This window comes from Molossus molossus, unplaced genomic scaffold (assembly GCF_014108415.1).
Source record: "Molossus molossus isolate mMolMol1 unplaced genomic scaffold, mMolMol1.p scaffold_m16_p_19, whole genome shotgun sequence".
NCBI lineage: Eukaryota > Metazoa > Chordata > Mammalia > Chiroptera > Molossidae > Molossus > Molossus molossus.
Genome location: NW_023425354.1, coordinates 27,984,236 through 27,998,255, shown reverse-complemented (window position 1 = coordinate 27,998,255; position 14,020 = coordinate 27,984,236). Strand labels below are relative to the sequence as shown.

The 14,020-nt window shown below is 37.5% G+C and overlaps 1 protein-coding gene across 6 annotated transcripts in view; it reads left to right on the top strand.

Moving 5' to 3' along the window:
* The window catches only part of NPEPPS (aminopeptidase puromycin sensitive), a 102,671-nt gene that overhangs the window by 70,366 nt on the left and 18,285 nt on the right, over nucleotides 1–14,020 (top strand). For 5 of the 6 annotated variants that reach the window (XR_004960280.1, XM_036268023.1, XM_036268025.1 and 2 more), the window contains 8 exons: nucleotides 200–296; nucleotides 410–443; nucleotides 1,291–1,405; nucleotides 4,075–4,239; nucleotides 5,104–5,208; nucleotides 6,401–6,461; nucleotides 9,888–9,997; nucleotides 13,692–13,755. Coding sequence is in view for 5 of the 6 variants with exons in the window: in XM_036268023.1 (XP_036123916.1) it covers nucleotides 200–296; nucleotides 410–443; nucleotides 1,291–1,405; nucleotides 4,075–4,239; nucleotides 5,104–5,208; nucleotides 6,401–6,461; nucleotides 9,888–9,997; nucleotides 13,692–13,755 (751 nt within the window). In the remaining variant the exon portion in view is untranslated. The remainder of the gene's footprint in view (nucleotides 1–199; nucleotides 297–409; nucleotides 444–1,290; nucleotides 1,406–4,074; nucleotides 4,240–5,103; nucleotides 5,209–6,400; nucleotides 6,462–9,887; nucleotides 9,998–13,691; nucleotides 13,756–14,020) is intronic. The other variant, XM_036268027.1, reaches the window with a different exon arrangement.

Genomic DNA, 14,020 nt, shown 5'->3' with positions numbered 1-14,020 from the left:
CAAGTTATAACTAAATTAAAGTTTGGCCAACATTTACATAGCTTGGAGCTAAGGCAGTCTTTGGACATAGGGCCCCCTGGGATTGATTTCTAGTAATTTGAGATAATTTGGCTTGCAACAGGATTCCTTTGTGGATTTCTCTATGAATTACAATAAAATATTTATCAGATGGTGTTGTTTTTTTTTTACACTTTTATAGGTTGCTGCTAAAACCCTGCCTTTTTATAAGGACTACTTCAATGTTCCTTATCCTCTACCTAAAATTGATCTCATTGCTATTGCAGACTTTGCAGCTGGTAAAGTAAATTTCATTTTATTGCTGAATTGTAATAACTTTTTTTGAATTTTGTGATTTTTGAGGAAGAAGTGTGTATATATATCAATAAATGTTTATATTTATTTTATGAAGGTGCCATGGAGAACTGGGGCCTTGTTACTTATAGGTATGTTAATGATGTATTACCTTGCCTTATCTTTTCAATCACTAATTTCATAAGAGCTTCACTCCTAATCACAGTTGAATATATCTTCTGCTTTATGATGTGCCATACATTTTCCTACCTCCCGTCAGTTCTGTGCACATTTCAAAAATGTGATGAACACCCTCCAGTGCTACTATCTGAAAGTATAAAATTTTAAAGTGAGCATCTGTCATTAGTAACATTTTTAGATATGTTTTTTGCTCAATTTCTTATTTCAGTGCCTTCCATTCCTCCCAATAGTTTCGCAGTTATTTATCCAACTTGAAGAACCTTCCCTGATTTAATATTTTCTAGCCAAGTTTCTTACATGTCTGTCACCACAGTATAAACATGTGGATTGTATAATTTTTGAAGCAGGTTTTGCCTTCTACCTGCAGTTGCCTTCTTCGTTGAGCTAAGTTTTAGATAACCTACTTAGTGTTCTTTTGGGGACTATGGAATGCATCTTCTCCCCACTTAGCACTATCGTCTTTTAATGGAAGAACCGTCTTCTCTATCTAGCACAATAATCCCTAAGTCTCTTAGACAAAATTTTTCTAAAATTTCAGGCAGCTATCCTATCAATAAACTGATAATTAAACTTGTGTCACCGCTTTATCTTCTGTTGTATGAATTCTACAGTAGAATGTAGTCTTTAATCTTCCTGAAACTTTTTCTGTCCCACTCTAAGGAAATATTTTCTTGCCACCTCTTAATTACTAATTTGACCATCTTATTTACCGTTTGGATCTCGCTACCCTACTTGTGAATTTTTTTATTGGAATATTTTTATTGTTTAATTCTTTTTTTATTTTATTTTTTAACACAGGGAGACTGCGTTGCTTATTGATTCAAAAAACTCCTGTTCTTCATCACGCCAGTGGGTTGCTCTGGTTGTGGGACATGAACTCGCCCATCAATGGTTTGGAAATCTTGTTACTATGGTATTTAATATTTTTAAGTGCTCAAATATATTTATCTTTATCCTGCTGCACATTATATTGGCTACATAGTATTTCAGGGTTGCCTGGAACATTGTGCCAAAAAAAATTGAATGATAGAAAAACTTTATTACAAAAGGTAGACATGGAAACGTGTTTATCATAATCTCTGTGTTGATCAAGGGCATGTGGACAATGTTTTTTCAACAGAAAATACTTCCTAAATTGTTCTAGAATTTGCCTGCTGATGGGGGGAGTCATGATACTAATTTGGGTAAGAGAATGAGATTCCTCTTAAGTGGAGAGATTCCATACAATGAGATTCCAGGTTAACTGTAGTTTCCTTAGTCATATTTATTGTGTAGTTCACAAAAGTAACCTGATAAATAACACACTGATAGTCAATTAGGTTGAAATGTTTTTAAAAGTCAGTTTTTTTTCATTGCCTAAAATGTTATGTGAAATTTGATAGAAATTAAAGCAAAGAAACTGCAGAATTAGTGTAAAGTTTATTAAAATTTCTACTGTCCCATTGAAATCCGTGTTTATTATGATGTTTGCGTTGATCACTGTCCTTTAGTCTTGACCTTTCCCTCTTAGTCTAAATAAATACTATCTATAACAGCCAATTATGTTAGAGCTTGGGAGTACAAGGTTTAATAAGTGAACTAAAACTACCTCTGCAAAGAAAGAACTAGAGATTCTGGAGTCATCCAAATCTCTGATGGTATTTTAGGCTGCCAAAGAGCAAAACCTGAGTTGGATGTTAGTTGAGACCATATGTCACAGAAATAAGCAAGAAAGTAAGACATGTAGCAACTATGACATATCTGAGAGAGTTTCTAAAGGAAGTCAGCCCTGGAAAGTAAACCCTTTCTTTTTACTTTGGATGTTTAAATTTTACTTAGGGGTGATAAAATATGTTTTGAAATATAATTTTATGTGGAATTAAGTATGCTAGTACCTGTATTCAAGTATGTACAGAAATGTTCATTTCTATTTAATGCAGCATTTGTTGCTACTAAACAATTTTTTTTTTGCTCAGTTCTCAGTAGACTTTATTTTTTATAATTTTATTTTGAAACTACCAGTAATAACTTTTAGTAAGGGAAATGTGTGCATTAATTATTATATTGTTTTTAAACAGCTTTTTACTGGATTTGAATAACTATTCTAGTTATTAGATGCCAGTTTTTTCACTGACTGAAATTCAAGAGCTTAGAGATAGGTTGGAAAATAACTAGCTTTGTACCATCCATCTTAACGGAGGCTACTCATTAAATAAGTGCACAAAGTACTTAGACAAATAGCCATTTATCACTTAATGCTGGAACATTTTTGTCTTTTTGGAATTTTAAAATGCCTTTTTGTTTTTTACCATTGCATTAATCCTTTATCATGGATGCATATGTTGCTTTCTTGTCATAAGAGATTTAATCAGCTTTAATGAAAATTAGATTGAAATCTTTCTAAAAAGTTGTGTGTTTTTTAAGTTGATTTTATCTGTGACTCATTATATTCTTTGTCCATTCTCCTATTAATTCTTAACAGGTGAGAATTTTATATTCCACAAATACTTAAATACCATTCATTACTAAACTACTTGTTACCATGACATTTCTCTTCCTCTCACCTAATTTTTATATAAGCAGTGTTGCTATTCTGTTTATCTAGAAAGTTTAACTCATCCATAAACAATGATTTTTCTTGGTCATTATGGTAATAGTTCCAGTGTTTCTTGTTTGGTCCTGGTAGATTTCTGTTTTTTTTTAAAGAGACATCTTTATTAAACTAAATTTTATATGACAATATAGAAAATAATATAGGAGGGAAAGCCTACATTTATCTACTCTCTTCCACTTTTCCATACAAGGGCTTCCCTGCTACTCCTGGCTCCTTCCTCCTTTTCTTTTCTTTTTTTTTGTTGTTAATCCTCACCTGAGGATATTTTTCCATTGATTTTCTTAGACAGAGTGGAAGGAAAGGATGAGGAGAGAGAGATACAGACATTGATATGAGAGAGACACATTGACTGGTTGCCTCCTGCACAGCCCCAGGGCCAGGGATCATACCTGCAACCCAGGTATGTGACCTTGACCAGGAATTGAACCCGTGACCCTTAGGTCCAAGGGCCAATGCTGTAACTACTGTCCAGGTCTCCTTCCTCCTTTTCTATTTTTGGTAGTAAAATGTTACTTATTAATGTTTTTAATTGTCCTTCAGGCATAATGCTAATATCATCAGTTGGCCTTTCTTGGAATTCCTTTTAGGCATCTCTTTTGTTCAGAGGTATGAGTTACTGCCCTGTCCCGTATGACTCAGTGGGTTGCAGTGTCATCCCATACAACGAAAGGTTTCTGGTTCAATCCCCTGTTAGAACCCATATGCGACTGGTTGATATTGCTCTGTCCCATCAATGTTTCTTTCTCTCCCTCGCTCTTTTTTCTCTCCCCCCTCTCCTCTCTTCCTCCCTCTCTCCTTCATTTCTCTCTAAAATAGTTGAAAACATATCCTCAGGTAGGGATTTAAAAAAAAAAGTGAGTTATTTATTGTTTTGTTTTGAATTTAGTTCATTAAGTTGGTAAGTTTTAGAGTCTAGTGGAAAGGACATTTGAAAAATTAGTAGAATGACAAGCATTTTGTTTTCTTTACATGTTTTTTCTTGTTTTTAGGAATGGTGGACACATCTTTGGTTAAATGAAGGTTTTGCATCCTGGATTGAATATTTGTGTGTAGACCACTGCTTCCCAGAGTATGATATCTGGACTCAGTTTGTTTCTGCTGATTATACCCGCGCCCAGGAGCTTGATGCCTTAGATAACAGCCATCCTATTGAAGTGAGCCATAATTTCAACCATTCTCATTTTTAATAAAGTAATTTGTTATAGAGATACTTAGGACTCTGAAAATTGCATGGGTGATTTCAGTTGTTTTTATAGTTCTATATTTCTAGTCTTGAATATCTAGCAAGACTGGTCTAATTATGTTTCTTCTTAAGATAGGCAGTTTAAAAATTGATCTTTGTAAAGTCAAGTACTATGTACCCTTAACATTCACTGAATACATTTTCATTGAATAGTATGGGAGAACCATACCTGTTGGGAAATATACATAGTGGAATATTATCATTCCATTGTTTATTTCAAAGAAAATCCTGAATATATTCTTTTATTCTTTTATTGTTGTCATCTGTATGTATGTGTGTATATATAGGTAAATATATACACATATACATATATAGATATAGTTAAATAAATTCACTTGACTTAGCTTATTGTCATTTCAGCTACTTTATATGTATAAAATTTGCCTTTAAAGATTTAGAGTCTACTTTAACATATTTAACCAAAGTTCTATATAATTGTAAGCCATTATTACAGTTAGTGAAAGAAAGCAAAAGTTTTTCATCTCTTCCTTCCCCACCCCCATTCACCACCACCACCAATAAACAGATCCATAGTGACTTGCCTCCTCGCAAAATAGAGCCAAGACTGGACCCTAAGAGATGAAGGGGAATCATGTTATATATTCCATTTTATTAGTGATACTATTTTTAAGAATCGTCATTATACATTATGAGTGAGCTAAAGGCAGAAAAATATCTTATTGGTTAGAAGGGTTTTCCTAGAAAGCTTTTTATGTAATTCAGAATTATAGGTTGTCTGCTTCCTCTCATAACCTTGAATCACACTGTCTACCAGGTCAGTGTGGGCCATCCTTCTGAAGTTGATGAGATATTTGATGCTATATCATATAGCAAAGGTGCATCTGTCATCCGAATGCTACATGACTACATTGGGGATAAGGTAAAAAAGCAATTTTAAAAGTCTTCTATTCTTTTATGGTGAAATAATAGATTTTGCATGGAAACGTGTCAGATTTTATTTAGGTTAAGTTCCTAAATAATATTTTTCTAGAATCTAGAAAGATATTACACTGATCCGGCTTATCTTTATTTATTTATTTTTTATATTGAAACTTGTGATCTCTTAGATGAGTGATGTACAGCTATGTTTGGGAGTGGGTGGAAGGCTGGTATAAAGCTTAAAAGTGAAAGTAAAAGGTAGAGTCTACATATTATTTATTTATTCATTCATTCATTTATTTATTTATTTTTAAATCCTCACTCGAGGATATTTTTTTTGCATTTATCTTCAGATAGAGCAGGAGGGAGAGAGGGAGGAAGAGAGAGAGAAACATCGATGTGAGAGAGACACATCGACTGGTTGCCACCCACACAACCTCAACTGGAGCCGGGGACAAACTGCAACCGAGGTATGTGCCCCTAGCGGGAACCGAACCTGGGACTCTCTGGTCCGTGGGCTGACGCTCCAACCGCTGAGCCAAACCGGCCAGGGCCAGAGTGGGTTTTTTTTTTGTTTTCTTTTAATATTTTTTCTTTATTGATTTTAGAGAGACAGGAAGGGAGAGGGGGAGAGAGATAGAAACATCGATGAGAGAGAACATTGATTGGCTGCCTACTGCATGCCCCCCACCAGGGATTAGGCCTACAACCTGGGCATGTGCCCTGACTGGGAATCGAACCAGAGACCTCTCTCTTGGTGTACGAATCGACGCTCAACTACTGAGCCACACGGGCTGGGCTAGAGTATGCATTCTTTTTTTTATCCTCACCCGAGGACATTTTTCCATTTTTTGTTCAGATAGAGAGGGAGGGAGAGAGAGGAAGAGAGAGAGAGAGAAACATCGATGTGAAGGGACACATCGAGTGGCTGCCACCCGCATGACCAACCAGGGCCGGGGACAAACTGCAACCGAGGTATGTGCCCTTAGCGGGAACCGAACCCAGGTCTCTCTGTACCGCAGGCCGACGCTCCAACCGCTGAGCCAAACCGGCCAGGGCCAGAGTATGCATTCTTAAATAAAAGGCAGTAGACATATATGTATCTGAGTAAAGTAGCTTTTGAGTATTGATATGTAAATATACTGTAAATTCTGAGGTCTGACTCATGGATTTTAAAAATTGTGTTTTCTCAGGATTTTAAGAAAGGAATGAACATGTATTTAACCAAGTTCCAGCAAAAGAATGCTGCCACAGGTAATCTCTAATAGCTTGAAAGAGAAATAGAAGGTGTTGGGACTCTATTGAGAGTAGGACATTTACTTATTTCTAAGTGCTTAACTTTCCTTTTGATGGATAGGAAATAAAATTGACCTATTTGGTGCCATTTGTTAAGTCAGGGCCCCTTATCCTTTTGGTCATCCTTCAATTTCCATAGCTCCGTGTTCTGCCATTAAAAGAGTCTGAAGACTAAACACCATTGAACTGCACACTTTAAATGGCTAAAATGTATGTTGTATGAATTATATCTCAACAAAACTGGTATTTTAAAAAACAAAAATGTTGTGTTACTTAGAACAAGCTGTTTATCAAAAAATAAACTGTCCAAAAAAAAAGTCTGAAGGGTTCTGTTTACCATATCAGAGCTTGTTCTTTTTGGTGATTTGTTGGTTTTATTGCCCTAAATTAATCATTTGCCATTAAAATAGCTGCAGATTAACTGCTTTTAGAAGTGAACTTATGGAACTACGGAGTTTCAGTGAAGTGAAATCTTAGGTTTTTAGCGTATGATGGTCTGTTTATTTGCTATCAGAATCAAAAGGATGAATGAAGGCTTAAGAGTTGGTTGGATATGCAAAAGAGCCAGAGTCATAGTGTTGAGTTCTTTAGTGAACAGAAATAGTTTTTAAAAAAACAAGATTTATGTAATGTCATAAGTGTCAAATAGAATGCCAGAAGTTCAGAGAGTCCTGGCCATAGGCTGTTCCTGAGGTTTGTGACCTGTGATTTAAAAATACAGTAGCTCCTCTGTTCAGGACATGATGTAACCTTGACACCACCACCCCCAACCCCATAAATTTCCATCAGTTTATAAAATATAGAGGCATCCTGTTCCTTAAAGAAGGGCTAACAAAAAATGTACTCTTGCAAGTTTTATGAGTTTTTGGAATACATATAGAGGCATACCTTGTTTTATTGTACTTCGCAGACATTGCGTTATTTACAAATTGAAGGTTTAGGGCAACCCTGCACTGAGCCAAGTCTGTAAGTGCTATTTTTCAAACAGGCTCAGTCAATGGTTAATATTTTTTATTAATAAAGTATTTTTTAACTAAGGTATGTACATTTTTAGACATAATACGTACTATTTCTCACTTAATAGATTATAGTATAGTATAAACATAACTTTTAGCATGGCCAGTGTGGCTCATTGGTTGAGCATCAGCCCAGGCAATAAGAGGTTGCCAATTTGATTCCTGGTCAGGGCATGTGCCTGGGTTTTGGGCCCAGTCTCCAGTCAGGGGCATGCAGGAGGCAGCCAGTCGATGTTCTCTGTCATCGATGTTTCTATCTGACTCCCCCTCTTCCTTCCTCTCTCTCTAAAAACAAACCAAAAAAAAAACCAATAAAGAAAAAAATACTATAAACATAACTTTTATATGCACTAAGAAACCAAAAAATTTGTGTGACTCACTTAATTGAGATATTTGCTTTATTGTGGTGGTCTAGAACAGAACCTGCAATATCTCCAAGGTATGCGGGTATATAATATATGAAGAAAGAACTTTGTGGGGTTTTTTTTATCTTCACCCGAGGACATTTTTGCATTTATCTTCAGATAGAGTGGGAGGGAGAGAGGGAAGAAGAGAGAGAGAAACATTGATGTGAGAGAGACACATCGAGTGGCCGCCACCCACACAACTCCAACTGGGGCTGGGTACAAACTGCAACTGAGGTATGTGCCCTTAGCGGGAACTGAACCCGGGACTCTCAGGAACTCTCTGGGACTCTCTGGTCCACGGGCTGACGCTCTAACCGCTGAGCCAAACTGGCCAGGGCACTTTGTGCTTCTTAAACTGTAATGGACATACTATCACCTGGGGTCTATTAAAATGTTTCTAATTCCGTAGGTCTGGAGTAAGGCCTGAGAGCATGCATTTCTAACAGGCCCTGAAGTGAAGCCAGTACCACTAGTTCATAGGCCACATTTGAATAGCAAGGCCTACCATGTGTACGCTTTTTTGGTTTGTTTTGTGGTTTAGGAACAATTGGCAATTCAAATACATTTCAGTTACCATCCATGGTATTTATCCTCTTGCAGCAGTTCCAGTGCCCTCTTTCTATCCTTACTGTGCTTTCTTTAATTCATGCCTTCATGATCTATCCATTGAATTCTGCAGTTGCCTGTTAACTCACTACTTGCGTGCCCCACTCTTTAATTTCATCTCACTCTGAGGCTAGCTAGGGTTATCTTTCTGAAGTGAATACCTGATTGCATCACACTACTGATTAAAAACTTGGGATGCCACATTCCCTTCATGATAAAGTCAGTACTTCTTTGTAAGCCATACAGAGTCATAAGCAGTTTGGCCTTACCTGCTTTTTAGCATCATGGCCCATTACTCCCACACATGTGCCCTCTATCTTCAGCTTATTGAACATGCTGTTATTTTTTATATTTTCTGTCTTTAAGTGTTTTTTCTCTGTTCATGCCCACATGAAAGTATGTATCACGTGGCATTACTGTTTTGCTCACTCTACCACCACCTCATGAGTATTTTTATCTCTGTTATTGAATGTGAATAATGGTTTTATGTTTGTGAGTGATTGTTTAGTAGTGATTTTTTTTTTTTTTAATCCTCACCCGAGGATATTTTTCCATTTTTTGTACAGATAGAGTGGGAGGGAGAGAGAGAGAGAAACATCGATGTGAAGGGACACATCGAGTGGCTGCCACCCGCACGACCAACCAGGGCCGGGGACAAACTACAACCGAAGTACGTGCCCTTAGCGAGAACCGAACCCGGGTCTCTCCGGACCGCAGGCCGACGCTCTAACTGCTGAGCCAAACTGGCCAGGGCAGTAATGATCTTAAACACATTGCCATTTGTTTGTTTCTATTTATTCTTGTTCAAACTCACTTGTTTTACTTTTGTTTATTATAATTTAAAATTTTTAACAAATTAACAATTAGGAGCATCTTAGAATATAAGACCAGTTTTTGTGATAGAGTTAACTTAATGGGGAGGCAAGGAGGACATTACTTTGGCCCACTGTTTGTTTTCTTTTTTTTTTTTTTTTTTTATCCTCACCGGAGGACATTTTCCCATTTTTTGTTCAGGTAGAGTGGGAGGGAGAGAGAGGAACAGAGAGAGAGAGAGAAACATCGATGTGAAAGGAACACATCGAGTGGCTGACACCCGCACGACCAACCAGGGCCGGGGACAAACTGCAACCAAGGTACATGCCCTTAGTGGGAACCGAACCCGGGTCTCTCCAGACCGCAGGCCGACGCTCTCCGCTGAACCAAACCGGCCAGGGCCCACTGTTTGTTTTTTGAACATGAAAGAACCAAAGAGTTGGTCAACAATGCAGTGTCAAGAGTTAATATAAAATTTCTGTTATTTTAGGGAAATAAAAAAGTAACCATTTACATTTTCATTGTTTGTGTTTATCTCCTAGAGGACCTCTGGGAATGTTTGGAAAGTGCTAGTGGTAAACCTATAGCAGCGGTGATGAATACCTGGACCAAACAAATGGGATTCCCCCTCATTTATGTGGAAGCAGAACAGGTAAACTTAATAAAAATTCTCTCAATTTGTCTGATACTGTATTAAATGACATTCAATCAGTGGTATCAAATTTGTTTGTCTGTACTTTAAGAATTCTAGGTGACATTTAGACCAACCCTGGTACACTTAAAATGCACCCAAATTTACATGGTACATTACAGTGTAAGTTAACCTTTCAAAGCCACATCTTAACCTTAATCACAATTGTATTTTAAAATATTTCTCTGAGTTGATTTTAGAGAGAGGGGAAGGAATAGAGAGAAACATCGATCATTTGCCTCCTGCACAACCCACTGGGGATCGGTCTAAAACCTGGGCATGTGCCCTGACCAGGAATCGAACCAGCGACTTCCTGGTGCATGGGTCAGTGCTCAACTACTGAGCCACACCGGCTGGGCAAACACAATTGTGTTTTGTAATAAAGTACACACATTGGAGGACCTCTTAGTTAGACTGGCTGTAAGCATTTGAAAAGGCAGTTTAGGGAATGTAATCAATCATATTTGGTGGAAAAAATATAAGTTTAGTGACCTACCACTGTGACCATTCTGTTTCTTTCTAGTCTTCTTTCTCCATTTTTGTCTAGTCTGTTATAAGAGATGTCTGATCAAACTTGATATTGACACTCCAATTAGACTGCCAAATAGTTTTCATTTTATCCAACTGTTTTAAGAATAATAAGAGCCCTGGCTGGTTTGGCTCAGAGGTCAGAGTGTCTGCCCGTGGACTAAAGGGTCTCAGGTTCAATTCCCAGTCAAGGGCACATACCTGGGTTACAGTTTCAATCCCCGGCCCCAGTCAGGGTTGTGAGGGAGGCATCCAGTCGTTGTCTCTCTCACGTTGATGTTTCTCTCTTTCTCTCTCTCTCTCTCTCTCCCTCCCTTTCACTCACTCTAAAAAAATCAATGAAAAAAGATCCTCGGGTAAGGATTAACAACTGCAACAACAAAAAAAGAATGATAACATACAAAGGTGATTGTTCCTTTCACCTCATGGGATTTTTTTCCCTCAAAAACTGTCAATTCAAAATTATTTGATGATTACACAAAAAGCTATCAGGCCATAGTTTTTTTTCTTCAAGCAGAGCACAGTTTTAAGTTAGAACAGAGACTACTCATCCCAATATTTTTTTTTTTTTTTTATTTTTTTTTTTATTTTTTTTTATTTTTTTTTTTTTTACAGATAGAGTGGGAGGGAGAGAGAGGAAGGGAGAGAGAGAGAGAAACATCGACGTGAAGGGACACATCGAGTGGCTGCCACCCGCACGACTAACCAGGGCCGGGGACAAACTGCAACCGAAGTACGTGCCCTTAGCGGGAACCGAACCCGGGTCTCTCCGGACCGCAGGCCAACGCTCTAACCGCTGAGCCAAACTGGCCAGGGCTCATCCCAATATTTTTGAGATTAATTTAACTTCTCCAATCAAGCTACTATCAAGACTTTATTTACTTTGTTGTTGTTTTTTGTCTATAAGCACAGCCAAACTCATCCTCGATTTTTATTATTATAAAAAGCCTAGTTATGACTTATAATTCTTTTATTTATTTATTTTCATTTTATTTTTTATTAATTTATTTTTGTTACAGATGTTTCTCCTTTTTTCCGCCCATTGACTCCCTCTTCCCTATCCCCTCCCACCCCATCCCCAGTTTTGTTGTCTATGTCCATCGGTTATGCATACATGCATATAAGTTCTGTGGTTTATCCCTTCCCTCCACCCCCCCCCTTTCTGAGGAATGTCAGTCTGTACCCTACTTCTATGTCTCTGGGTCTATTTTGTTCATCAGTTTGTTTAGTTCATTATATTCCAGAAATAAGTGAGATCATGTGATATTTGTCTTTTTCTCTGCTTGGCTTGTTTCACTTAGGATAATACTTTCTAAGTCCCTCCATGTCATCTCAAAGGATAAGAGATCTTTCTTTCTTACAGCTGCATAGTATTCCATTGTGTTTATGTACCACAGCTTTTTTATCCATTTGTCTACCGATGGGCACTTGGGCTGTTTCCAGATCTTAGCTATTGTAAATAGTGCTGCTATGAACATAAGGGTACATATATTCTTTCTGATTGGTGTTTCAGGCTTCTTAGGGTATATTACTAGAAGTGGGATCACTGGGTCAAATGGCAGTTCAATTTTTAATTTTTTGATGTAACACCATAGTGTTTTCCACAGTGGCTGCACCAGTCTGCATTCCCACCAGCAGTGTACTAGGGTCCCCTTTTCTCTGCACCTTTGCCAGCACTTGTTGATGGTGGCCATTCTGACAGGTGTGAAGTGATACCTCATTGTTGTTTTAATTTGCATCTCTTTGATAATTAGTGACGTTGAGCATTTTTTCATATGTTTCTTGGCCATTTGTATGTCCATGACTTGTAATTCTTTTAAAAATAGGAGAGCTTGCCCAGCCAGTGTAGCTCAGTGGTTGGGTGTCAACCCATGCTCCAAGAGATTGACAGTTCGATTCCCGGTTGGGGCACATGCCCAGGTTGTGGGCCATATCCTCACTGGGGGGCATGCAGGAAGTGGTCATTTGATGTTCTCGCTCATTGATGTTTCTATCTTTCCCTCTCCCTTTCTCTCTCTCTAAAATCAATAAAGAAAAAAATTTTTTTTAAATATTCTGCCCTACTAGTATGGTTCAGTGGTTGAGCATCGACCCGTGCACCAAGAGGTTGCCGGTTCGATTCCTGGTCAGGGCACATGCCCAGGTTATGGGCCTGATCCCCAATGGGAGGCATGCAGGAGACGGCCAATCAATGTTTCTATCTCTCTCCTCCTCTCCCTTCCTCTCTCTCTAATATCCATAAAGAAAAAAAAATTAAAAGTGTCCTGGGGTATAGTAATAAATGATAAATAAAACAAATGACTACATTTTGTTGAAGTAGTTTTCAAAATATGTAGTTACACCCTGGCCGGAGTGGCTTAGTTAGTTGAGCATTGCCCATGCACCAAGAGGTCACTGGTTTGATTCCTGGTCAGGGCACATGCCCTGATTGTGGGTTCCATCCCTTGTCAAGATGCATACAAGATGTTTCTCACATTGATGTTTCTCTCTCTCCCTCTCCCTCTCTCTGAAATCAATAAAAATATATTTAAAAATATATATATATGTACTTGCTTCTTTCTCCCCACACACACACCCCTTTCCCCCCTTCCTTTTTCTCTCTAAAATCAATCAATAAATAAAAGTATATACTTGCCTTTGTTGCTTCTGGTTGCTTTTTAGTTTTTGCAGTCCCCCCCCCCCCATTTTTTTGGTTTCATTGCAAAGCTTATCCTTTGAAAATAAAATGTGTGCTGCTTTTATGTTTATCAGTCATTCTAAAAATTTGAATTCTGAATATTGAGTTCATGCTAATCTAAAATAACTTGCTGTAATATTATTTATTGTTATATATCCCTTTGAAAACTTGAATCCTTTAAAGTTCTCATCTGGGTACATATCTCTTTTGAGTGCACATATTACATAGAACCTGCCTTTTTATTTAGACTATTGTTATTTTGAAGACTAAATAAGAAATAGCGACTTTTCACTATTCTGTAGCATCATCATCATTATCATTGCATTTTGTATACTTGTAAGACATTTGATTATACTAGTTTTACCTTCTACTTTGTTACAGAAGTGTTGCCCCCTCAAAAAAAAAAGAAAACAATTTTATACTACTATAGCCTTTGTTTTCCTTCTTTAGGTAGAAGATGACAGAATACTGAAGTTGTCCCAAAGGAAGTTCTGTGCCAGTGGACCATATGTTGGTAAGCAAATGGCTATAAGTGGCAGCTGATCAGTGAGTTTGGATACCATACCATTTGCGTTGCAACTAATAGGAAATAACTATCCATTTAAAAAATTTTAATAGAATTAAATAAAAACAAGGAAATGGTAATAGAATAAAAATGAAATCCAAAAAATCAAGAAAGGAGATTCTTTGGCCGTGTAGCTCAGTTGGTTGGAGCATCGTCCCCATACGCCAAGGTTGTGGTTTTGATCCCCAGTCAGGACACACAAAGAATCAACCAA